The sequence below is a fragment of the Sciurus carolinensis genome, chromosome 3 (genome assembly GCF_902686445.1).
Source record: "Sciurus carolinensis chromosome 3, mSciCar1.2, whole genome shotgun sequence".
Taxonomy (NCBI): Eukaryota; Metazoa; Chordata; class Mammalia; order Rodentia; family Sciuridae; genus Sciurus; species Sciurus carolinensis.
This window is the reverse complement of record NC_062215.1, coordinates 95,451,244-95,476,155: the sequence shown is the minus strand read 5'-3', so window position 1 is coordinate 95,476,155 and position 24,912 is coordinate 95,451,244. Positions and strand designations below refer to the sequence as shown.

At 35.5% G+C, this 24,912-nt stretch overlaps 1 protein-coding gene across 2 annotated transcripts in view; it reads right to left on the bottom strand.

Moving 5' to 3' along the window:
* Nucleotides 1-24,912, bottom strand: part of Arhgap15 (Rho GTPase activating protein 15) — a 587,323-nt gene that overhangs the window by 52,827 nt on the left and 509,584 nt on the right. For both annotated transcript variants that reach the window (XM_047547716.1, XM_047547718.1), the window contains exon 13: nucleotides 8,144-8,249. In XM_047547716.1, coding sequence (XP_047403672.1) covers nucleotides 8,144-8,249 — 106 coding nt within the window. The remainder of the gene's footprint in view (nucleotides 1-8,143; nucleotides 8,250-24,912) is intronic.

Sequence of the window (24,912 nt, the reverse complement as noted above, 5' to 3'; positions counted from 1 at the left end):
TTTGGTGCTGCATGCCTCTTGCTTTGAGCTGAGAGGTCAGCAGTTATTTTTTTCTGCAAAGAACCATGTATTAAGTATATTTGGTCTTGTGCAATTAGTCATGACTATTCAACTCTCTGCAACATAGCATGGGAGCATTCGTGGGCAACACATAAACAGGTGTGTGTGTGTGTGTGTGTGTGTGTGTGTGTGTGTGTTCCAATAATACTCTATTGACAAAAGCTGGAGGAAATAGGTTAGATGTGGTCTGAGTTCTGTAGTTTGCTGGCTTCTCATCTTGTCCAGGCTTGGAATACACCAGGCACTCATTTAAAACTTCCTGAAGAAATTAGTGGAAATTAGGATTTTGCAGTTAACAAATATTTTCACAAATGTGAACTTAATTGGCATATTTCATGCATGAAAAAAAGGAGGTTTGGAGACAATAAAAGAATTTTCTCAATGTTGTACGGTTTCTAAGGGTTGAGGTTGGGACTTGAGCCTACATCTTTCAATTCCAAATCCTCCAATTCTTTCCATTAGGTGAAAGGCCAAGATTCATATTAGAGGAGAGTGGGGCAATCTAAAAACTTTACCTCTTCTGGGGGAAATATCCCCATGAAGTAGACCTTCACTAGCATAGAGAAGACAATGATAGATGGGACAGTAGCCATTTTAAAGTTTTGTTTTGTTTTCTATGATTCAGTGGTAAATGTTACCATTCAAATGTGAAATCTAACGATCTAAAGTAATACTTTTACTCCCATCTTAAAAGCTTATCTCCCAAAGCCTTCCCCTGGAACAAGGATATACCACGGAAAGCATCATTGAACCTTAGTCCCTAGCTCACAGACCTTATAAATCCTGTGCCAAGATGTCTCCTCAGTAGATGACATTTTAATGATTACTATGGGGAGTTGGGAACTATTGCTTCACCCTCGCGATCAGAGTAATTAATTTTCTTAACTACCAGGCCAAATTCTGCCACAGGAGTCCAGTTGAGGAATTTCAGATCCATAGGAAGTACATTAGCTCTTCAAAGTGATGGGGGTGCCATTTCAAACACACAAGCAAAGGAGCTATTAAGCTTCTGGCTTATTTCAAACAACTTGCAACCCTTGTCCCTCAGGAAAAGGAGAGAGGGAGAGAGAGAAAATAACAATTTGCACACGTCTCTCATTTTCCAGTAAAAATACCCATGGCCTGCAAGTCTTTGGATATCAGGTATTGTGGTTGGGTGGAAGACCAAAGTGTACAGAAAAAGAGTGTAGTGCCAGAAGACAGTACAGAAAAACATACCCTGTTCCAAAGCACACCAGACCTGAGTATTCAGAGGTCTGGATGGGTGGTAGAGAGCATCACCAGCCATTGCACTTGATCACCAGAGAGGAGGGTGTGGTCTCAAGGGCTTTGAAGTCTATTCTCTAATCATATCTAATTTTCCCCTCCAAATATCTGAAATGTCCACAGTTCCATTTTAAAGACAGGGTGGATGAATTATTTCCTCACCGTTGTTTCCTTGTACAATATAATTCTAGGTCGTTGTCATTTAAGTTGCCTCTGACATGGTTTTGTAGGATATTTTATTTAATATCCATGAAGACCACAGAGAAGCTTTAAATATTGGTTTACTCTCACAAAACAGCCACAGCTCAACAGTTTTTCCTTTCAACGAGGCATTCGACTGGCATGCTTCCATGAGATTTGTCTATTCAGCCATATCATTTTTTCACCTTGGAATTCTGTGAACAGCTGGGCAATTTTCTAAGAGTCAATGCAAAAGCGAAGATTTTTAGCTCTCCTTTTAACCTATTTCACATTGTGCAAGTCTCCTACAAGCCTGTTTATTTAAACCTAAAATTGGCAGCAAATATATTCTTCCAAGGCTATTTTCAAAAATCCATGAATGGCATTGTTTCATAAGTCATCTTTATTTACTTATTTATTTTTTGGTGCTGGGTATGGAACCCTCACACATGGTAAGCCCACACTCTACCAGTGAATTAAACACCAGTCCTCTAAGTTATCTTAAAAAGTCACCCATTTCTAAGACATTTTTATTTTCCCTAACTGATGTGTAATTGCATGGGAATTTGAATGTTCTTTGGTGTTCTCCCCCCTTAAAAATCTGAGATTGTTTTGGCTACCACAAATGCATGCCACAAAGTAAATCTGGCTAACTAGTTCAACTTTGCTCTGTGGAAATAGTTTGATATTTATTTTCTAAATTTTCTGTAATTATCATATATTATTTTTATCTTGGAAATAAAATGGTGGCAAAAGATTTCAGCAATAGCTAGAATACCTTACCAGTAATAGCTGCAACAGGAATTTCAGTGCTGTACTTCAAAAGAGCAGAGCAGGCCTAGACAGATATGTGATTGATAGGATTCTAGAACACCAGTGACTGAGGCAGAAGGTAAGGACCTCACCTTTAAAATTTCTTTCTTGCAAGCATTTCACAAAGTTAGTGTTTCGTTTTGTGTGACAGAAAACTTTCATCATGAGGATTATTCTGATAAGTAATAAAATAAAGCAGAAGAACTTCCCCTGGGAAACTGCTGTAATGGAGGAGGTTCTTGAAAAGAAGCATAGGAAGACTGGAGCCTTGCGCCAGCCTCCTCACATCTGCCTCAAAGGAAGGCAGACAAGGCGATCGGGGCAGAAAGACATCACCTGGAAGGTGAGCAGAATTCCATCTGAAAATAGGGGATAAGGTGCCAGACCAATTGATAAGGACTCAATGACAGAGCAGATTTGAGGTTTGGCATGATGACTAGGGTATCGCGTGTGGCTTGTCAAACGTATGAAAACAGCCTCAGTGGGACTCTGGAAAACTGACTGAGTCAGGCTAGTGGGGAAACTCAAGTTCTGGAAAAAACTTTGGAGGTATAGTAAAGAATTTTTTGGAAGGTAGTAAATTTGATAGTAATTTCACTTCCTCAGTAATTCTTCCTATATTTGTTTCATTATGATGGAATATTACTCAGCTTTAAAAAAGAATGAAATTATGGCATTTGCTTGTAAATGGATGGAGATGGAGAATATCATGCTAAGTGAAATAAGCCAAACCCAAAAAACCAAAAGGCCGAAGAATGTTTTATCTGATACGCAGATACTAATTCACAATGTGTCTAGGACGAATAGAGTTATTTTAGATTAGTTAGAGGGAAGTGAAAGGAGGGGAAAGGGTACAGGGGTAGGAGGATAGTAGAGTGAAACATACATTATTATCTCATATACATATACGACTGCATGACCCATGTGATCCTATAATATGTACAATCAGAAAAATGAGAAATTATACTCCATCTATGTATGATTTATGAAAATACATAAATGCATTCTACTGTCATGTATAAATAATTAGAACAAATTTTTAAAAATTTAAAAATTATTTTATATTTCTCTTAGGATAAGAATAAGACATGTGTATATATTGTGCTTATTTAGTACCTACATGTGGTAGGAACTGTGCAAGACATTTGAAAGCATTATTCATCTGCTCCTCACCATGGGAACTGGTTCTATTATGATCTCCATTTTACAAACGAGAATATGGAAGCTTAGCTTTGAATGAGTTGGTCAAGCTTATTCTTCTAGTAAATTGCAGAGCCAGGATTCACATTCAGGCCTGCCTAACTCCAGAGCCTGTTTTCTTTGCTCCCTTAACCTCAATGTCTCCTTCTATACTGTTGGTAGGGGAGAAAAAGAAACACATGAAAAAAAAAATCTCATAATTCAATGACTCAAAGAAAGTAACGTTAACATTTCAGCAAATATTTTCACAGCCTTTTCCATACGCATGACTTTTCCTACATATTTATAATTTTACTCTGAGTAGGTAAAATATTGTATTCATGATCTTATTTATCTTAATATATGCATTTTCCCAAATTAAATTAAAAAACTATGAATTACATTTCACTAAACCAATATGGTGTATCATGTTTTATACACCCCTTCCCCTGTCACTGAACACTTACATTATTCCTGAGTTTCTACCATTCGATAGAATTATCATAAATAATTTAGCTGCAAACGCTTTCCTCCTCTATATTACTTAGTATAGCATAGAGAGATGAAGATCACTGGTTCAAAACACATGATGATTTGAAGGTCTTCATCTTTAAGATACATTACCTAGATTACTTTCCTAGTATGCTTGTTGATAGATTCCACCAGCACAAGGAAGATTTGATTCAATACACATTTGTCAAAATAGATTTACCCTATCTTATTAATTTTCTATAATCTGATCATCCTTTTTCCCTCATTCACACTTGCAAACTAAGAATAGGACCCCTTTCTAAACAATATCTCTGCATTTTTTTTTTTTTTTTTTTTTTTTTTAAATCACTGGGGACTATTTTCACAATTATCCAGCATTGCAACTTCAGACTTATCTCTATAACAGGATATGGGGGAAACAGAAGTGAGAGAAAGAAAAATTATGTTGTCTTTTCCTTTGAAAAATCTCAAGATTGGGACCATTTCTTTCTATTTGATTTCTATGACTTGATTTAACTAAAATTTCTATGGGACCTCCTGGGCTTCTTTCCTCTTATCTCTTTCAGTCTAAACTGTTATTAGATGACTCTTTCATAAACAGTAAGTACATCAGGCAATTGTCTGGTGCATCAAGTTTTAGTTATTCCCTGTTTCTCACTTAATTCCTTTAACTGGCTCTCAACCTCCAACTACTACCCATTGGCATGTCAACTATTGTTCTACACCCTCCTTTCATTAGTTTTATCTTCACTCTGTAGCTTTCCCAATGAAGTAGGAAAATGCATGTGATGTATTTTCTAGAGATCAAACTTGCCATATATATGGTGATTCAGAAGCTTACCACAGACACTTCCTGGGTCTAGCACTATAATGTCAATTTGTGAAAGTCACCATTAATAAAGATTTCAAACTGGTGACATTTGGAGATGAGAGCTTATTTTGAATTCCTAGTGTGAAGCTACAACAGTAGAAGTCTAGAACTTGACTTGAGTGCCATTAAAAATGGGAACTCTGGACCCCGACACTATTTAGTCTGAGCAGTCATTTTACAATACTACGCTTAGTATAATCACAGCTCTTTGAATATTCTGGCTTTGGCGGATAAGATTTACATCATCTCCTAGTCTAACTGAACCATATTATTCTTTCCCAGGCAGTAGCTGCTCTGCTTTGGGGAGAACATTTAACTCAGAGCTTTGCAAAAATGGAACTCTGTTCTGTTGACGGTAGAGTACATAGGTCAAGTGGAATTTTTGGCACTTCATTACATTCTCTGACCCTCACTAAACAAACTTCAAAATATATATGTTTGCAACAATTTGGAATAAACACTACATACAAGTGTTGATGGGAGATTTCTGAAGAACTACCAAATGCATCAAGACGAAGGAAAACATTCTAATGATTCTTTCAAACATGAATATATTTAAATTCTAGTTAAACAATCTTCTTATTTAGTTTTCTCAAGCTTTGATGACATGCCACGATTGGCTGTTTATCAAAAACTTAGCAAAAAATGCTTAACAAGATAGAATCATGTGCACATACTTGTGCATAATTAAATCCAGTTTAAAAATTGGTGCAGGGTGGAATATGGTCACACCACCCAAGAAAGGTCGGGGGCTGGAAATTAACACTTTTTCTCCCCATGTAAAATGAAAAATCTTAAAATTAGAATGCTTTGAAGTGATATAACAATATGATCTTAAATCTTAGTTTGAAACATCTTTTTCCATCTCTATTGAAATAGTTGAAATTTCTATAAAAGTTAGGAAATTCATTTAGATATAGGAAACACAATCAAGTTTTAATTGTTAATACTGGGATTGTGTGGCATGACATGGAGGAGTCTCATTTTTTCAAAGTTTTTAACTAGATAGATCCTCATCTCTGTGTTTTTTTTTTTTTTTTTTTTTTTTCTTTCTCTTTATCCCTGATGGAAGGTTTAGCTGACTCTTAGTTTCTTCATTTTATAGCTGTTCTTTTAGCTAAAAAAAAAACCAAAAAAAAAACCGGAATGACTGAGACTGAGTAATGGATATTTCTCAAGAACTCTAAGACTAGGTATTGCATAGCATTAAAGAGTATACTTTCCATTTGTTTTATGACTTTGTCCAGTTAGAGTTACTGAGATAAGCACTCCAGTATTTACTTGTAACTTGAAACCCCTTTCATGATGTGTAAAAATCCCGAGGGAAAAAGAATTAACATCTGAGGAATGCTTACCTTGTGCCAGACATTTTATATGCATTATCTCATTTAATTCTCATAACCACAAGATATGGTTGATATTATTTAATCTGATTTTACTTGCCTGAGATCATAACAGGAGTAAAGTACAGAACAAGGCTTTGACTCTAGGTCTCTCATTCTCTATTTCTTTGAAATCCAAGATCCTTTCACTAAACTCACTGAGTTCCCACTGTAGCCAGCATGGGGAAGCATAAGGGACAACAAGGGTAATAATAGTAAGGGATGTTTTAAGCTTTGAGATAATACTCCCCTCTGAGAGTAAAATAAGAGAATAATATGATGCATTTGTTTAGAACCTGCTCCCTAACACAACAACTGTTTTAGCATGTTACAGACTACCCATACCTTGGAATACTATGCCATCATTAAAATGAATAAGAAGAGTCTATTTAATGAAATGGAAGGTTGTCCACGATTTGCAAAATAGTTGTAGAACCAAACGTGCAGTATGATGTACTTTAACACCAGAAGCAACCATACACACATATGGTTGCATGTGCTTTGAAACAGGTCTGTTAGTTACTTCTCTGCAGTCTTAGAATGACTGGTAGGCAAATTTGGCTTTTTAATGTGTATGCATTACTGTTGCTTAATTTTTTGTGTGTGCAGTTACATGTATTACATTCACAGTTAAAAATCATGTAATGCATTAGTTGAACAATGTGTAGGAATGACTCATCCTAAGGAATAGATAACTGAGGTGATTCAGGAGATTTAATCTTACAAAAGCAAAACTGCTATTTTGGTTCACTATTCTGTGAAAAATGCTTCACTATTACTATGTATATACAGTGAAAGCTAAAATCTCAAAACTTATATTGCACTGTGCCTTATCTGAGGAAGGTGTTAACAGAAGGCAAATGAGTAACAGTCATTTCAGACTTAGCATGTCCAAAATAGAGCTCTCAAACCTTCATTTCCTGTTCCTCCCCCAGTTTTACCCATCCCTTTATGTGACATTACCATTTCTTCAATTGCCTAAGCAGAAACTCACCTGATTTCTCCTTTCTTTACCCCCAACAACAGCAAACCCAACTTGACCCACCTCCAAAATGTCTTCACTTGCATCTCTCTGAGGACTTCATTCAAGTCATCCTGTCTCCTACCTGAACTACTATGGCTGCCTGTTAATAGATCTCTCTGCTTTCACATTTGCAATTCATTTTCCACTCAGCTGTCAGAGGGATCTTTTATACTCCTTGAATTTAGCACTCTCCAGTGGTTCTTCCTTGTATTTAGAATGGAAGCCAGATATCCCTCTGGTCCATGGGAACCTAAGTGACCTGAAGCTGAAATATTGTCTAGAACTTCAGTTCCTGCCCCCACCCCTGTTGCTTACCAGGTGCTGGTCATCTGGGCCTACTTTCTGCTTTTCAAATGCATCCAGCTCTTTGGGACCTATGGGTCTTTTTATTTGCCCCTCTCCACCTGGAATACTCTTCTCCTTGTTGTTTACATGAATGACACCTTATCAATTGGAACCTACATTTTACAGACGAGGAACCTGGATTTCAGAGATTTTAACTTATTTGTGGTCATAGCACTTGGTGCATGATGGGTTTTGAATGCAGGTCTGAATCATTTCATGTTCTTCCCATGATATTAGGTAACAAAGTCAAGATGGCTTATCTAGGGGACCTGGCAATGATTCTGAGAGTCAGCAAACATCTACTTGTTGAAAAGGCCAGGAAAAATAAATTTTTTCAGGAGCTCCTTTTGTAAGTTCTCATTCCTATCTCTAGTACATTTTTCAGTTTCTACAGGAAGTCTTAGGTCAGCTAGAGAGAAAAAAAATTACAAAAGGAAATATTGAAAAACATTGTCTTAGAGATTTAAGATTAAGTGTGGCTTATTTCATAATGATTATAATTCAACAGACCCAGAAACCCTTACAACTTACTTAGTTAGGTGTCCAAAGAGGACTTTCATGGTGTCACGATTTGGTGGAGGGAGCTTTTGTACAAGAGACTTTATAGTTTCAATTCTTGCATTGTTGTCTGACTTTTCTGAAAAATAAAATAAAATGAAAAGAAGATTAGAAAAGATTTCATAGGTACACGAGAGAACTTGCTGAGGAAAATTTTGGACTAAGACTTAACAACTTAAAGTAGTATCAGTAGAAAATGAATTCTCTACCAAGTTGTTATGGAGTTTACTTTGACTCCGAGTTAGACCATGGTGACAAGAAAGCAAAAACACAGTAACTTTGACACAATATTCCTTAAATGAAATATTGAATTGTCTTTTTCAATTTCCTATTTTATAAGGTATACTAGGTAATGAAATATTGAATTGTCTTTTTCAATTTCCTGTTTTATAAGGTGGCATCCAAAGGGTCCATGTCTTAACACCTGGAACTTGTGGCCATGTTACTTCATCCAGCAAAAAGGACTTTGCAGATGTAATCAAGTTAGGGGTTGAGGTAGGAAGACTTTTCTGGATTTTTCTAGTGGGTCCAACATAATCCCAGAAGTTCTTATCAAAGAAAGAAGGAAGATTGGAGTCAGAGAGAGAAGGCGATATGACAGTGGAACCAGAGGAGGAGGGCTACGTGATGGGAGCCTGGGCTAAGGAGTGATGGCAGCCTCTAAATGCTGGAAAAAGCAATGAAACAGAGACCCCAGAAGAATCCCAGCCCTGCCACCATCTTGAACTTTGCTCTGTGAAACTGATTTCAGATGTCTAGTCTCAAGGACTGTAAGATGATATGTTTGTACTATTTTAAGCCATAGAATTTTGTTATTGTTATACCAGCAGTGGGAAGTTAATACATAAGGACTTACAATGCAAATAATTAAAAAAAAATTACTTCTATGCTACAAAATAAGAATGTGCAAACTACAAAACTCGAAAGAGCACAATAATTGGTCATATACATTTTTAAAAATAGGAAGTTGTTCAAAATTGCATACCACATTTATGACTTTTCTTATTTTGCTCCTTTTGCATTGAAAGAAAATTAAGAAGTTATTTACTTAGCACCCTAAGAACTTTATCTTGCCATGGTTTTAGTCAGGACCTTACCATTTTGAGGTATAATTATTTATTGCACTTAAGCACTTTATACACATTGATTTGTTATCTTTCTGTTCTGTGTTTTATCTTTAATTTCTAGCACAGAGCTCCTCATAATTGTGAAGAGGTCATTGCTGGAAGAGATACATAGGGAAATATGTAAGGTAGTCTCCCCACCCAATATCCACTCTTGTCTTCCATAGCGTGACACTCCCATTGTGGAGAGGATGGCAACATGCCAGCAAAAGGGCTCATTTCCCAGACTTTTTGGCAGCTGGTGTGGCCATGTGATCAAGTCTAGTCAATGAAACTTGAGTCAAAGCATTCTGTGGGACTCCTGAGGAGGCTGAGTCCAGAGTTGATTTAGCTATTAAATTTTTAAACTTTTCTTCTTTTTTCTTCTTAGAATGTATATGGAATTGGTGTACTAGGAGAACGACCTTGAGAATGGAGACTATGAAAAGTGGCATACTACTAGAAGGAGCATTTGTCACTGTGGGGTAGAGAGACATGGAATTCTGTGACATATCAAACCCTGAGCCTTTGCAGAAGGCTCTGGGATACTAAGAGCAAACATGGTTCTTAATAAGATGTACTTTAATAGCCCAATTCCTAATCTCCTCTTAGTTGGTATATAAATTTTATGTAGTAGAGTAAGAAAGAATTTGTTTAGAAGCTGCCAGTTTCCTAAGCAAGATGTTGCAAAAGAAACTTTTTGTAAGGAATTATAGGAAAATGTCCCACTGAAGATGGTATTTGGCTAAAGTGGGGTGAGGGCAGTCTTCCTAGTAGAACTCTGCCTGGAAGATTTTCTTTTTCCTCCTAAAACCACAAGGGTCTATAAATAATGCCTCCCACAGTCAAAGCTTTCAAAATTGCAGTTATTCTTAGAAGAGTTCCAACATAACATGGCTTGGACAACTGCAAATGAAAGAAACAAAGGGAAAGAAAAAGAGAAAAAAGGATGCTGCAACATCATAGCCCACACCAGATGTAATCTTTTCTGCCAAAGAGTAGTGAACCCCCTGGTTGCTTAACAATGGTAAGAAAATGTGATGCTTTGCAGGACCAGTTGGGGTCTATGGGATACCTTAAACTCAGTAAAAGGTATTTTAAAAGTCAGTAAAGATATTTTTTAAAAGATGAGAGTGAAACTGATATAGTAATTCAGGACAGAGTTATTAGTAGTGCTAGATAGATGTCTTGTGTCTAACTATCTGATGTGTTTGTATAGGTATATATATATATATTTTCAAGAGGTAGATACCTTCTGCAGTTTGGCATGATGCTAGTAGTACATTTTACTTGAGAATCTTGTGAAACATTTGGTTTAAGCAATTAAGATGGTATTGGGAACAGAAGAGAGAAGAGAGGAGGGGAGAAGAGGGGACCTTTTGGATTTTAGTGAAATTTCTGACTATAATCAGGTCAATGTCAGAATCTCCAGAAAAGAGACCAGTTGACATTCAGGGCTGCAGAAGAAGTAGCTCTAAATTAAGCCTGACAGACAGTAAGTGGGGAGTGATCTTAATGGCTACATTCAGCAAACCTTAGTTTTAGGGAACATATGATCCAGTCAGAGTGAGTTTTAAAAAGGTTGAGCATTGCTTAATTGGAATACTTGAATTTCAAGGTCACTGCCATGGTGCTTGAGCAGGAATTAAAACATTACCAAGTCTGTTAAACCACTAGGTAAAAGAATTGTGAGCTTTCCTGGACAGAGTTAGCTCTCTCTCTCTCTGCTGTGTTCCTTTGCTCTTAGAACATTCTCCTTATACAACACTTTCCATGGTATTTCCATTATTTGGATTCCTATCAATTTCCCCCATGAAACAGGGAATTTTCCTATAAAACTGAGAGGCTTTTATTCTGGTAGAGAATGCATTAAAAGAACAACAAAAGAATGAATTAGTGAATGAAAGAAAGACATGAGCAATCATTGGAATAGATGGACCACAGTTTGAATTCTGTAACAGCTGTTTATTAACTACATGGTCTTAGACATGCTTCTTATTCTATTTGAATGACTTCTAAAAGGGAAGTTTTATGGAATTCACAAGATAGTGCATAATGTACATAGCATAATTACTGGCGAAACTGTCTTCTATAAGTGTTCACCCTCTCCATACCTTTTCTGAAGCTCATCTGAGTTTAATTCACTTTTTGTTTCTAGCACTTAGCATGCTATCTGGTCACAGTGAGCCTTCAAAATGCAGTTGCTAATTCTTGAACTGAGTTGGTGTCAGTTCATGAAAATACAATTGCTAAGGTAGCTTGCCATTACACAAGTGCCTAAATACTTTGTGATGGACTGAAAATTGATGATCTGATTAGTGAGCTCTTATGTGCAAGAACCTTTATAGAATATATAGTGGTTTCTCAGTCTGCCTATAAGAAACATTCTACATGAAAAATATTTTATAGTCCTATTTTTCTTTTTTCTACTTGCACACATACTTGAGCCATCAGACAGCTGAATAGTCATACATGCATATTTGTGGGTAAGCTATGCTGATGTTCTAGAGGGGAAACTGTGCAATCGCTTAGAAAGGGCTGAAATATTATTAAGAAGAAACAATTTGTTTTTCTTACAACCTAATCAGAACAAATCTTTTGAAAGGTTATAGGAAAGTAGTGTTTTCCCATTCAAATCAATACCACACCCACTCTTCCATAGCTTGTAAAATCAGGAAATAACACAAACACTTCTAAGTGGGGGAACATCTAAAAATACAATTGGATACATTAAAATCGAAATGACACCTTTTCAGATCTGGTTTATTGATGTGTCATATTAGGAATTAGAATCAGCATACATAATACAGGAGTGGTTAATGAGCTAAGATTCATACACAGCTTACTAAAGACGTGTCAACTGCCTTCAATTGATTCAATGAGCATCTGAAAGACAGCATTTTCTATTAATATTTCTCCTTCAGCATATGGTTTCTCATTATTGTGAAGCATTGAAAGTTTGAGAAGACTTTGAGATAGCTCTGACTTTTTTACATTATGATTGGAGGGGGAAGGGAAAGAAACTTTTTCTATGTGGAGAATTAAAGAACCTATTATCTTAGGTACACTACATACTAAAAACTTATACAAAATCCAGAAATAATAAGCTCCACAATTTTTTTCTTCCATTTGCACTTATTCTTACCTTCCATTGAATATGATTTCTTTTATATCTATTATCTGCTCCTTAATACCTCCATTTTAGTTCCCCATCTACATCCATATAACCTCTCTCCAGTCTGAACTGTGAACCCACAACAGTGTAAACTGTACTGGTACATTTTGACCTTCCAACAATGATTTTAAACTGTTTCTCACTCACTGCTCACCTATCTGTCCCCATGTTCTCAATCTACACCAAGCACATTGTTGTAAATCAGCTTCTTCAAAAACAATTTCATGCTGCTTGTAGAATTAACCTGTTTTACATGATGTGATATCGGCTTTAATGCCTTAAGAATGTGACTTTATAGCCCCTCCCCCATTCATGGTGTTGAGGGCACATTTTTCAAGATGTGTTTTATGATAGTTATATTTGCATTTATCTGCATGAAATGTTGCTACTAAAGCAAGAACGTTTACAACCATATGCCTTTTAGAAAAGATAAGAAAAAGTTATGCGATGAAGAACTGTGGCCTTGCTGGCTTCCAGGCACTTTCCTGATCTTATCATCCATGCCTTTATTTTTCCTAACTTATTTATAGCCAAATATTAAATCACAATTCAAAATAAATCCTGCTATGGTATATAGGCTCACCACATGAACACAAGACTGTATTCTCCCATTAACCATTACTTAGGGAGTACCATTCATCCCACGTGTCTACAACTGGCAAAGGACAACTGCATCCCTTTGTTGAGGAGGTCATAAGAACTACAGCTGTTCTTCTTCTGAAAGTTATCCTGGAATGTTTAATGCATCCTGTATGAAAAACACAGTAGTCAATACAAGTCAGAGTTATATTTGGAAGCAAGCAAGTCATTCTCTAATTTCTGTTCAATTTATATTTTTGTACCATGTTCATTTCAGAATTTAGTTAGAGACTTTTCCTGCTTCTAGGAAGAATAAGTATCTTCAAAGAATATTTTTGTTTGTTTGTTTCAGTATACCTACACCCTACCACTAGGTACAAATCTTTGAGAATATGCTTTTTTAATGACAAAACTTGAGTTGGGATTGAAGAATCATCCAAAGTAGAGCAATGATTGTTAGGTTAATGTTTTTAAATAACTTGCATTTGCTTTGGGAAGAGATGTTCTAAGGTCAGATTCAAATCTCACAAATGGATACAAATATGCACATATTTCAAACACATCTTATAAATAAGAGGAGGTTACACAATTCAGCCATATAGAAGAATGAAAGCATGTCACTTGCAGGAAAATGGATGAAATTGGAGATTGTTAAGTAAAATAAGCAAGGCATGGAAGGACAAGTATCACATGTTTTCTTCTATATATGAAATATGGAAAGAAAATTTTTAAAGGAGGATAACAAAGTAGAAAGGGGGTTACTAAGGAATGGAACTGGGAGATGGGGGAGGAGTGAAAGAAATGGAAAAAGGGAGGGTGACTATGACCAAAGTGAATTATATACATGTATGAAATTGTTACAATGAAATCCATTATTCTGTACCATTAATATGCACTAATGATATAATTATAAATAATTGAATAAGAGAAGTATAATTGAATAAGAGAAGTATAACATTGGGGTATCTGAAAGAACCGGGTTAGGATTTTTCTGTGCTTTATGATTTGGGACAAGTTGTAGAACTCTTGATGCTTCTAATCCTTTACTTAAAAATAAAAAGTAATATGTCTCAGGATTTATGTAGAATTAAATGTTTCAATGCATACAAATGGACATATAGTAAGTGCTCATTAAAGTCCCCTTTACCTCAAAATGTTTTTTTTTTTTTTCTAATTCTTCTATCATCCCTGACACATGACTGTTTATACTTCAAGGTTGTTTCCAAAATCATATGAAAACATACATTTTACTCTTTAGCATCTTTTGCTAAAAACAGAAACAGATCATAGTATGTGATAGATATCATGTAAATACACAGAATGCCATCAGTTATTGAATATCATTTTGTTAAAGTCTTAAGTAAGTACAGTATATCACAAGTAGAAATGTCCTTGTCTCATAAACCAAGCAATAATCATAACCTTGAGGCTAATCTGTATCTGGCAATTTGGATCTTTGTGAGATTCCATGTTCTCCTGCTCCTCCCCGAAACCTCCCCTAAATCCCCCAAAGTCATGTTTCCTATTTCATTAAAAGGAAAGCACATTCTTCATGTCTACATATGCCTGGTAAGTTTGGCTTTAGATATTGATAAACCATGTCAAAACAGTTCAACTTGAGAGGGGTGGTACATTACTTGCAGGAGAGACCCAGCAGGAACAGATTCCCTGTGCCTCAAGGTGAAGGTGCACTCTTCCTTCTCTAGCAGGGACTTCCTGATAATTAGAACCATTCTCCACACTTCCACAACAGAGCCCCTTGTAGTCATCATTTCTCCTTTTAGGAGATGTTCATGTTTGGCTAGTTTTTTTTCTTTTTCTTTCTTTCTTTTTTTTTTTTTTTTTTTTAACAATTCCTTTCAGGAAGAATTTTAAAAATGGGAACAACTCTCTTGTCAGTAAATGTCAGTATCAAAAATATTCTGACTGATGCATTGTTCCAAGTCTGTGGAGTCCTTGGGTTTGGAAAACTTCAGCACCATTTTCAGTGAACATTTCTAGCCTTGGTCCAGGAGGGAGTAGTCCGCCTACAGTGTGCTGTTAGAAGTGTTGCTAAGAACAATCTTAATTTTTCCATTTATATTCCTACTCTCTGGAATTAAATAATTAAGAAGTATTAAGTAAGTGTATCAATATCTAAATTCAATAAATTTATCCATTTCTTAAATAGTCGATAGAATATTAAACATATATGTGTATATATGTTTGAAGAAAACAATATTTATTAAGGCCTATGTGCAACTCATGAAGGATACAAAGTTGGTCTCTATTTTTGTCATTTTGTAATCCAAAGGGGCAAATGAAATACAAAATGTGTCATAACAGATATTTAAACACAAGGCATGTCATAGTACAGATATCAATGAAGTTTATATACTTATTCTAACTGAAGGGATCATCTAAAATAATTTTTTAAAAGCTTCTGAAATGTTCACTCATATCAAAAGGTTCAGAATAATTCAAAATTTCACAAATCAACCAGTTTGAAATATATTTAATCAATTTTTGAAGATCCTAAAAATGTTTATGCTTAACTTCTTTATGCATCCCATAACACATTCAGGGAAAGTAAAAATATTATCTTTTCTATTTTATGTAACTGAATCTATGTAATTTAAGGACTTCGGTGCTTTGACCTCACACTGGGGCAAGTTTGGAAAACTTTCGGCATGTAACTTTTTATAAAGGGTCTTTGATACATCAATTTTAGTATAGTAATGTCCTCTGAAATTCACCAGCTTGAAAATGGCTCTTCAACCACACCCCCACTCCTCAGTTTTGCTATGATGTCCCTATTTGTCTGAATCGAAGATCAAGGCAATGTCTGTCACCAGCAGCAATCTTCACACAATCCTACTGTCCTCCCTAGAATTTGTTGGTTTTCATAGTAATTTTGGAGGTGTCAAGTGGTTATGTACATTTCTGTAATTTAGAAATGACACTAATTCATCCTTAGGTGATAGTGTATTCTGAGAAAATTAAGCTCACTAGCTTATTTCTTTGAAATTCAGTTCTGTGAAATCTTTCTTTAAACTATATTTATTCATGTATATCTGCTTTTATAAGCTTTTAAAAAACCCAACTCTTACCATTTTGATTCATTTGATATCTTTCTCATCATAAACCAGCAATTCATTTCGAATAACAAGTATCTCTTTATATTAAGCATTATCTTTGTACATTTTCATGAGAGTAGAAATCTTACAAATAATTTTCAAGGTTTGGAGTTTTTCATAAAAATGGCTAATGTTCTGCCTCTTTCCATTTGAAGGCAAATTAGAATTATGTGGGATTTAAAAAAAAAATCTCACTTGAAAAAAAACTAGAATCTATCTCATAATTAGAAAAAATGTGAACTAAAGAATATTTTCATCATCTTTGGAGTTAAAAATATTTTTTAAAGAAAGTGTATTAATCTTTACCCATAACCATTCATTTTGAACAAAAGTCCTCTGAAGAGGAGATGCTTGTTGGTATAGTAGACTGTCTGTCCAGGTCATTTGGCATGGCCACACAGTGACACTGAGAGCAGGGAAGAGTTTCGAATTAAACAAACATTGAAATAATGTGAGAAATGGATTATAAAGTATTTTTATGATTCAGCTTTTTTTTTTTTTTTTTTTTTTTTAATTGTGAGACTATCGTAAAAGAAGAAAAACAGGCAACATGTGGTAACTTTAGTCAGCATTTCTGAACTGGGAATGATAAACACCTCTGCCGGGCTCTGGCATTTATCAGGACTGAGATATTATTACCACATAGAGTCACAGCATGGTTACTGTTATCATCGGAAAAAAGAGCCAGCTAATCTTAATGGTTTGTAAAGCCGTTACCTGCACTGGTCTGACATTTATCATGATCATTTTACCACATGGGTCCTACATAGCAAAGGTCTTTTATCTGGAAGGGACATCACTATGAATTATTATTTGCAGCTAGGTAGAAAATTGTATGTTGTAGATACCTTTTCTCATTATAAATCACATAGTCACATTCCACCATTTCCCCCAGAAAGCTGCTGAGCCTAGGTTTTTTGCCACGGCTTGCTTTTCTCTCCCTCCTCCCCCTCTCTCTTTTTACAGTTTCTTGAAAATATTAACCATTTTTTCATTAGCATCTTGAATATAATTTTGAAGAACTACATGTATGGGAGGTATACATAAAGACACACTTTATAGTTATGGGAATTTCCTGAACTTTCTGTGAAAGGACTACACAGCACTTTTGGAACTGAAGTTGATAAACTGTCTACTTTTTAAAAATGACTCCTCTCTTCTGACTTGGTGGCTAGACCTTTCTCTGTTCTTGACCTTGTCAATAGAATACTTAATTGTAGATCAGACAAAATTCCTTATGCTTGACCTGAAATAGTCAAAATGCTTATGACATTTCTTGCCTGTGTTCTCATGAGGAGGAAAACGGTTTTATTTTGTTAGATTGTGAGAATTTTCAGACTCTGGTTTAGTAAGTTACAATGCAGTAGGACACAAATTTGTTCAAAGAGGCTCAGCTTCTATGTCTAACCATCAATGTCCTAATGATATTTACTAGTACATAGTATGGAAGAAATAAGGCTATTAAAAGGTTTGATGTTTCAGAATCATGGGACCAAGTCAGGCAAGTAAAATGCATTAATTTAACAATGGAAAATTTCAATGAATAGGCCAAGTTGTTTACCATGGGGGAAAAATGAACAAATCCTCTCTTTTAAAAAGATTGAGACAACTAATCTTCTGAAAGAGATATTTATATATTTTCTTCTTTCTCAAGTGTTCCATTAGGAATAAACAAGCCAGAAATTCTGCACTTGTATAATGAAGAGGGAGGAGAATTCTTTGCCATTTTTGCATTTAGGAAGAAATGTGCAAGAAGAATGTGACAATTTAAGCAAATCAAGATTGTTTCAAATGGATCACAAACGGGACTTTGTGGGATATTTTATGCTAGCATGTGAAGCAAACAGTAAATTTGAAAGGAAGATTTTCTCAATGGTCTAGTTCTGATGTGTTTTCCCATTTCTTTGTGTGTTTAAAGAGGTTTGGATGTGGTGTTTAATATTGCTTCGACTTTTTTGCAAATGAGTTCTGGAGAAATATTCTCACATGAAGGAAAGCTGATGTGCTGTATTGCTGACAGCAGCTGGGGGGATATGAAGGAAGAAACCAGATTCCCGAGTCTAGATTTAGCAAAAATAAACACCTATCATCCTGATTAAAAAAAAAGTTATCATCTCAAATGTTTCTAAGCATCAAAAGTAGACCTCCCTGCCCTTGAAGAAATCTAACATTTTTCTTAAATGAATCTATTCTTTAAGAGGGGAAAATAACAACAAAAACAACAACAACAACTTTAACCTGAGGTGCAGTATTTTGCAGTAATGTGTGTTCCTCTGCTTACCTTGTTACATTTAATTCCATATTAATTTTTTTTTTTTACTGTTACAAATTGCCTCCAAAGGAAGCAGTTTCTGTTTCAGAGATGCTTCAGACTGTGAGAGATGCTTGCATAAATTTGGGGGCCAAGGTGTGGAAACCATTTGTGCAATTCGCCTGAGCTTTCATTGCTCAAAAGGCATTCACATAATTTGGCTCAATATTCTAAGATATCATTGTAAAATGGTGGCCTAACATTCCAGCATACTGCTTTACCCATCAAACGAAGGGCTACACTGATTTAAAACTAACAAATAAGCAAGCAACAAACAAGCCTCTTTATTCTTTTTTATTTCAGGATGACTCTTTTGTTCGAGATTAACACCATCCTGTCATTATTGCCCACCTCCCCCCAAACTGTAACCTGGGAGCATTTACAATAATTAGTGAGGGGCTTTGCTGCTTGGATTTTTCTCCTTTTCTGGGGAACTGGGTGAATTGTCGAGTGCTAATGAAAGTCGGAGACTTCTAGCAGTGGTTGAGCCAGGCACAGCTCGGGCAGACGCTTTAAGCTTCCCACTGTGCGGCAGTGCAAGCTTCCCCGCTGTTATGTTTACCATAGTTTTAATGTCTGTGAAAAAAATTCCTGATGCAACCGAATTATGTTATGCCCTTTTGTTTATATAACCCTCACCTCCCTTCCCGCCCCACACTCCCCAGTTTAGCAGATTCCTGTTGCCCCTGCCTATTACAGAAAGCTCCTCCTCAACTTTGTGGCCATCTTCCCACATCGGTTCTTAACATGAGAGCCCAGCTGCTCTGCAGCCTCGTTTGCAAAGGCTATCCAGAAGTTTGGGGTGGATTTCACACACACCCTGCTCTACTTATGCCACCTAATAGCTGACATCCTCTTCTTCACTGCATTTGAATTTCATTGGAAGTGATATTAAAGCACCAAATTTAATCATCTGGCACTAACAATACTAGCTTAGAAATGCAAACATGTTGGTGAAATGCACTGTATCTTTAAAGAAATCGATTAGAAGACCTCAAACTCACTGCAAACTAATGTGCTTTAGGATGAAATCAACCAATCTGCGACTGGAGTTGTCCTTTTCTTAAAAAAGTGGTTATCTCAAAGAAAATGACCGTTCCGTCATAATCGTAAATTGATGAGTTCACCAAGTGTGATGCTCAGTGACGTTTATAATGAATATTCATACAACTCTTTCAATCCATTAACAAGACTTAAGACAATGAGGATGCAACTCATTTCCACTTAGATAGTGGGAGGAAAGTGGAATTAATAGCAAAAACAGCACTTGGGAAAGTTTAACTTTAATGTATCAAACTCCAGGTGCCAGAGTTTGAGGAAAATAACCAATAATAGCCATTTTTTACATATTTGATGGGACTGATTATGCAATGTGCAACTCTAAATGGCTTATAGCACATTGTAGCATGGTTCCATCCCATTGGCTACAGTAGGGTGCAGGCAGATGGATGACAGTGACAGGGAGAGAAGTGCTTTTGCTTAGCCGTGCGTTAAGATGCCATCCAGAAGCTCTGTGCACTGCAGACACTTCATTAGGATGCCAGGATAATGGTAAACTACCACTCAGAGTGACACCCCATTTCCTGCTTACTGAGCGCTCCAACCTCGGCAGATGTCAACAATCTCACAGTGCTACAGAGCAGACCTAACTTTCCAGCCACTTTGACTCCAATTTTTTCCTCCTAACAGTGCCATACATTATGTGCAATATGTAATGGCAAACACCTCACCGAAAACAAAATCTGCCAGTTCATTATGACCGGAGTACTTCATTGTTTTTTCTTTCCTTTAAAAGATGAGGGGCAGAAAGTTGTACAAAAGAATATGTCCATTCACTATTCTCACCTTGAAATTTCTTGTTATAATCCCATTCGCTGATCAGTTCAAAGTGTTAATTGTGTGGTGAACTCTGATTAATAGTAGTTAAACTTTGATCACAGGGGATATGACTGCTTCTTTTAATTAATGTCCATTCCAAAGGTAAAGACTTTCAGAAGTCTTTTGTTCAAGATTTTAGACACAGTTTTGGTATGGTTTTTAGTTGTCTGCCAAGAAAAGACTGACTTGAGCATCTGGATGGTATTTCCTCTGCAAATGTATAACTTCAGGCCATTCGCACACCTCCTTACCAGCAAGTCAAGCCAAGAGAAACTTTTTTCTATGATGTAAAATCCAAAATTCTTTTCATAAAGAACCAAGGTGTGGTTTAGATAGTGAAAAAAAAAAAATTCCCCCGAATGGAAAAATAAGACTATGAAATCTATCATTCTGATTAAATGATTGGTTTACATTTTGTGACCCTAAGCATCTTCTTAGAAGTTCAAAGGGCCTTGCAAATGGCAGGATTAAAAATAAATATCTTCCTTTTAAGCCTGTTATCATTTCTAGGTAAAGATGCAAATATAAAGAATGAGGTACAGGGTGAGATCACACCCCAGGAACAATTTGAATACAAACTTTCAAAGAGTTGATGCAAATCTTGACTTGGTTTAAAATGGTATCTGATTGTGAACACCCAACCACCTCTAGGAACTTATCGCTATGCTTGAAGACAAAGTATTAGACTAGACTTCTTAACATAAGTTAACGTGGGCCGATAGTCAATGTATTGACAAAAATTTAGAAAGAATTTACTAGAAGACATGTTGGAGGTAATGGGAAAATGCCAGAAGTGGGACCACCTGAGCTACTGAACCATTGAACCAGACAGACTGCATTTCTGAAAGCATTTTTATCTTTCTTCAACTGTCTACTTTTAGAAACAAAGCTATAAGACCTGTGTCTTCCAGAAAATGTGGCAATTCTCTTTCCTACACAGTTTTAATACTGGTTAGTGTTGGCTAGATGCTTTTCTTCATCCGCTCTTTGACAGTGCCCTCCTCTTCTAACTACAGATGGATTTCTCTTTTACTTGAGATAATTGAGAGACAACAACTTCTACAAAATAACTGGACATAGTAGGAGGGTGGCTGACAGTAAGCCCTGGTGGTGGTATATCACTATTCGAATTGTCCATATCTAAGACTGTAAGATGCAGTGGTGAAGTAGGGTGGAGACTCACAAAACTCTGGTAGGAGTAAATTCTTGGTATTTTAATGTGTGTACTTCATTATTCAGAGTGCAAGACAGTAAAGGAATTAGGATGGAAGAAAATTCAATGCCGGGATAATAGGGCCATATGAGGAACATCTATGCTAGATAAGAATTAATTTAAGGGTTGTGATTATCAACTTGTCACCAAGGCAAAGCTTAAGCTGGAATCAAAGCAGAGGATAAAAGACAATCTGCAAAGACTATTGGGTATATTTCTACCTCTTGTCATGTGTAAACATAACAAAATGTTCAACTATGTGTGACCTATGGAAAAAACCTATATTGAATAAGATCATGCTCAAAAGAAGTTCAGATATCTCACAAAGATCATAAGATAATTAGGAAATATTTAGTATCTTTAATATAATTTGATACATCAAGGAGTTTAACAAATGATCAGAAAATCATAAAAAGAACAGAGTGAGACAAAAAGATACTAGGATAGATGATACAAAGGAAGACCCATGTGAAATGCAATAAAAATAGATTTTGCATTGAAGCTCAAATTGTTACCACTGACAAAGTAAGTCAGTGATATGGATGACAGAGTAGAGAAGTTTCCCCAAAACAGAGACATGAACAATGAGGAGGAGGAAGATGTAATGGAAATCACCAAATTAAGAGATTGTCTATAATTGTGTGTATGTGAGGAGAAACTAGAACACTTGAAAAATTAAGAACAATCCAAATGCTAAAATCAAGCCAAAAGTATTTAAAAAATGCTATGAGCGAAAAGGTGATATCAATATTAAAAATGACAACTAGGTTCCAAGAAAATACCACTGAGTAGGTATACTATCTTGATATATTTTGGCAAAACATTTGAATAACAAGGATAAAGCATTATTCTACAAATATTCACATAAACATAAGACTAAATAAATAAATACTTAGGCCATCCTAAGACTTTCTTGTTAAATCCTAGGAAAAAACAAAGCAGTATCTACTGAGTATATAGAGAAAAATTTGTGACTTCCAAATTGTGTGCAGATCGAAATTGTCTTCTTTATGTTTAGACAACAGAATGACATTCTCATCTATGCAAAGAAACAGAACAGGACAGCTTTCTTGAAAATTTTACCCGAAGCTTGTGTATGTCTACTAAATGATGGATCAATATTTATATGCCAAGAATAGAGACATTACAAACACAACTAAGCATCTTCTTTACTTAGTTTGGACCCCAAACTCACAAGGCCTCATTGGATTATTTCTTTTTGTCTTCCACTTTGCTCATGGTACTAAGAAAAGCCTTTCTTGTGATCTACTCTTCACAGTTCAGGTAGAAGCTCTGGGGATGATGTGGTTATTATCTAAAACGATGACTGATGCCATTCATTCTGGAGTTTGCTAGCAAACATCAGTAGTGGAACATTGTGCTGAAGAGAAACTAAACAACTTTTCTCTTGTCTCATAAAAATCAAAGCTGCAGAGAACAGCAGAATGCTTACTTCTACTGCTTAGAATCCTTGATAAATATGTTGTGAATCTATAATAATTGTATGGAAAAAACTGAGTGGACTACCAGTCAGTGATAAAGACTGAAAAATCTTTATAGGTAATACATATGAATTTCATTCTATTATGTATGTATAGCAAACAGGTCAAAAGAAAATATCTCTGAGATATACTACATTTAGAGTGATTTTCATTTTCTTTTTATTTTTCTGCAAATTTCAAGTTAGCTTCAATAAATTTTAAATTAATCTGTAAAAAGAAGCAGTGTAAAGTGAGTTTGTACAATTGCTTAGACAACATATAATTATAGTTTTTCTAGGCACTCAGTTTAAAAGACTGGTAGGAAATATACCACAATATTAACTCTAGGAAGTTATCTTTGAATAGTAGGAGCATGGATGATTTTTTATACATTTTAAATATATATTTTCTACATTTGATAATGAGTATGTATCATCTTGATAATAAAATGAGTTCTCTGTGCTTGTTAAGATGATAACCTTCAATTTGGAAAAATAAACTATTTTCACAGTTCAAACCACTTCTAGGAAAATCATGTTCCTTTCCTATAGGATGTTCCTCTAGGTATTTCTGTTAATCTTTTATTTAGTGACTATATTTCAGAATCAAGAAAGCAAAGTCTGTCTTTGCCACTTTCCTTTTATGGGTGAAAGTACTGGGCTTAGGGACACTTGCAGAGAAAACATAGAAGATATGAAGTGCCATAGAACTATACATTTGCAATCTGAAGAAGGACCGAGGATCCTGTAGTGCTGGGTATGGAAATATATTCTAGTTTCATATTCTCATTTCTGCCTCTTCCCAAATTCTTTCTTGGGGAATTTTATTACCTATTGGACTGAGCCTTTGAAGAGTAGAAAATAAAAAACCTACCTCCAGAACACTAGTTCATGGATGAGACATCATAGTAATATTTTCAAAGTAAAGTAGCTATTCATCTTGTACTGAAACACATTTTACTCCCTTACCACAACCTATAATCATCTTAATCATATTTATTTCTTTTCTCTTTTGGCACATATATCCCTTAAATTTTTCTTTTTTCTTTTTTTCTTTTTTCTTTTTTTTTTTACTTAAAGAGGAAAGTAGAGAACTGAGTTATTCAACTAATTAATATCCTAAACTTCAATTTTGCCTGGATTGTTCTGCACATATTATATGCCCATTGATAGCTGTTGATTAAATTATCCAGGTAATTGACCTAGCTCTTCAGTGTACCTTGTGTGTATAGTGAGCTTTAGAGTTACCATTAGTAACTCTATTAAGCAGAGAAATGGGAACCAAAAGTTAAATATTCTGAATGTAGAGGTTGTACTAGAAAGAATTAAGTTTTTGGTTAAATTTTTAGTCAAAATTGGTGTTAGTTCTGTATGGACTCCTAATTTGGAATGTGAGGACTCCAGTGCATCTGTAATACTTCAGGGAGCCCCCTGTTGGTTCATCATAGAAATGTGTGCTGATTCCTTTTTGTTCTCTAGATGACAAGATGTATTTAAGCGGATGTAGTCAACCATGTGATTAAAAGTGGTTTGAGATGGAGACAGTCAGCCTCCATATTTGATTAATGTCATTTTCCAAAAAAAATTTTTTTCCAAAACAGATTTTTAATTTTCTATTTTAAGGGATATAAAAATGCAATATCAATTTAACACATAGCTAGAAATGTAAGCAGTATGGGAAATGTTTTAAACAGAATTAGACTGAAATGTAAATTTGCACATATTACAATGGGATTCCTTACAGAGTTTGGAAGCAATTGCTATAGTGAGAGACTGGGTGGTTTACAAAGGCTCTTCTGGTCTTTCTAAAACCAGTTTCTGTCTGAATTTAGAAAGAGAATGAAGTTATTTTCTCATATAAGCAAGCAATGGCCCTTTTCACTGGTA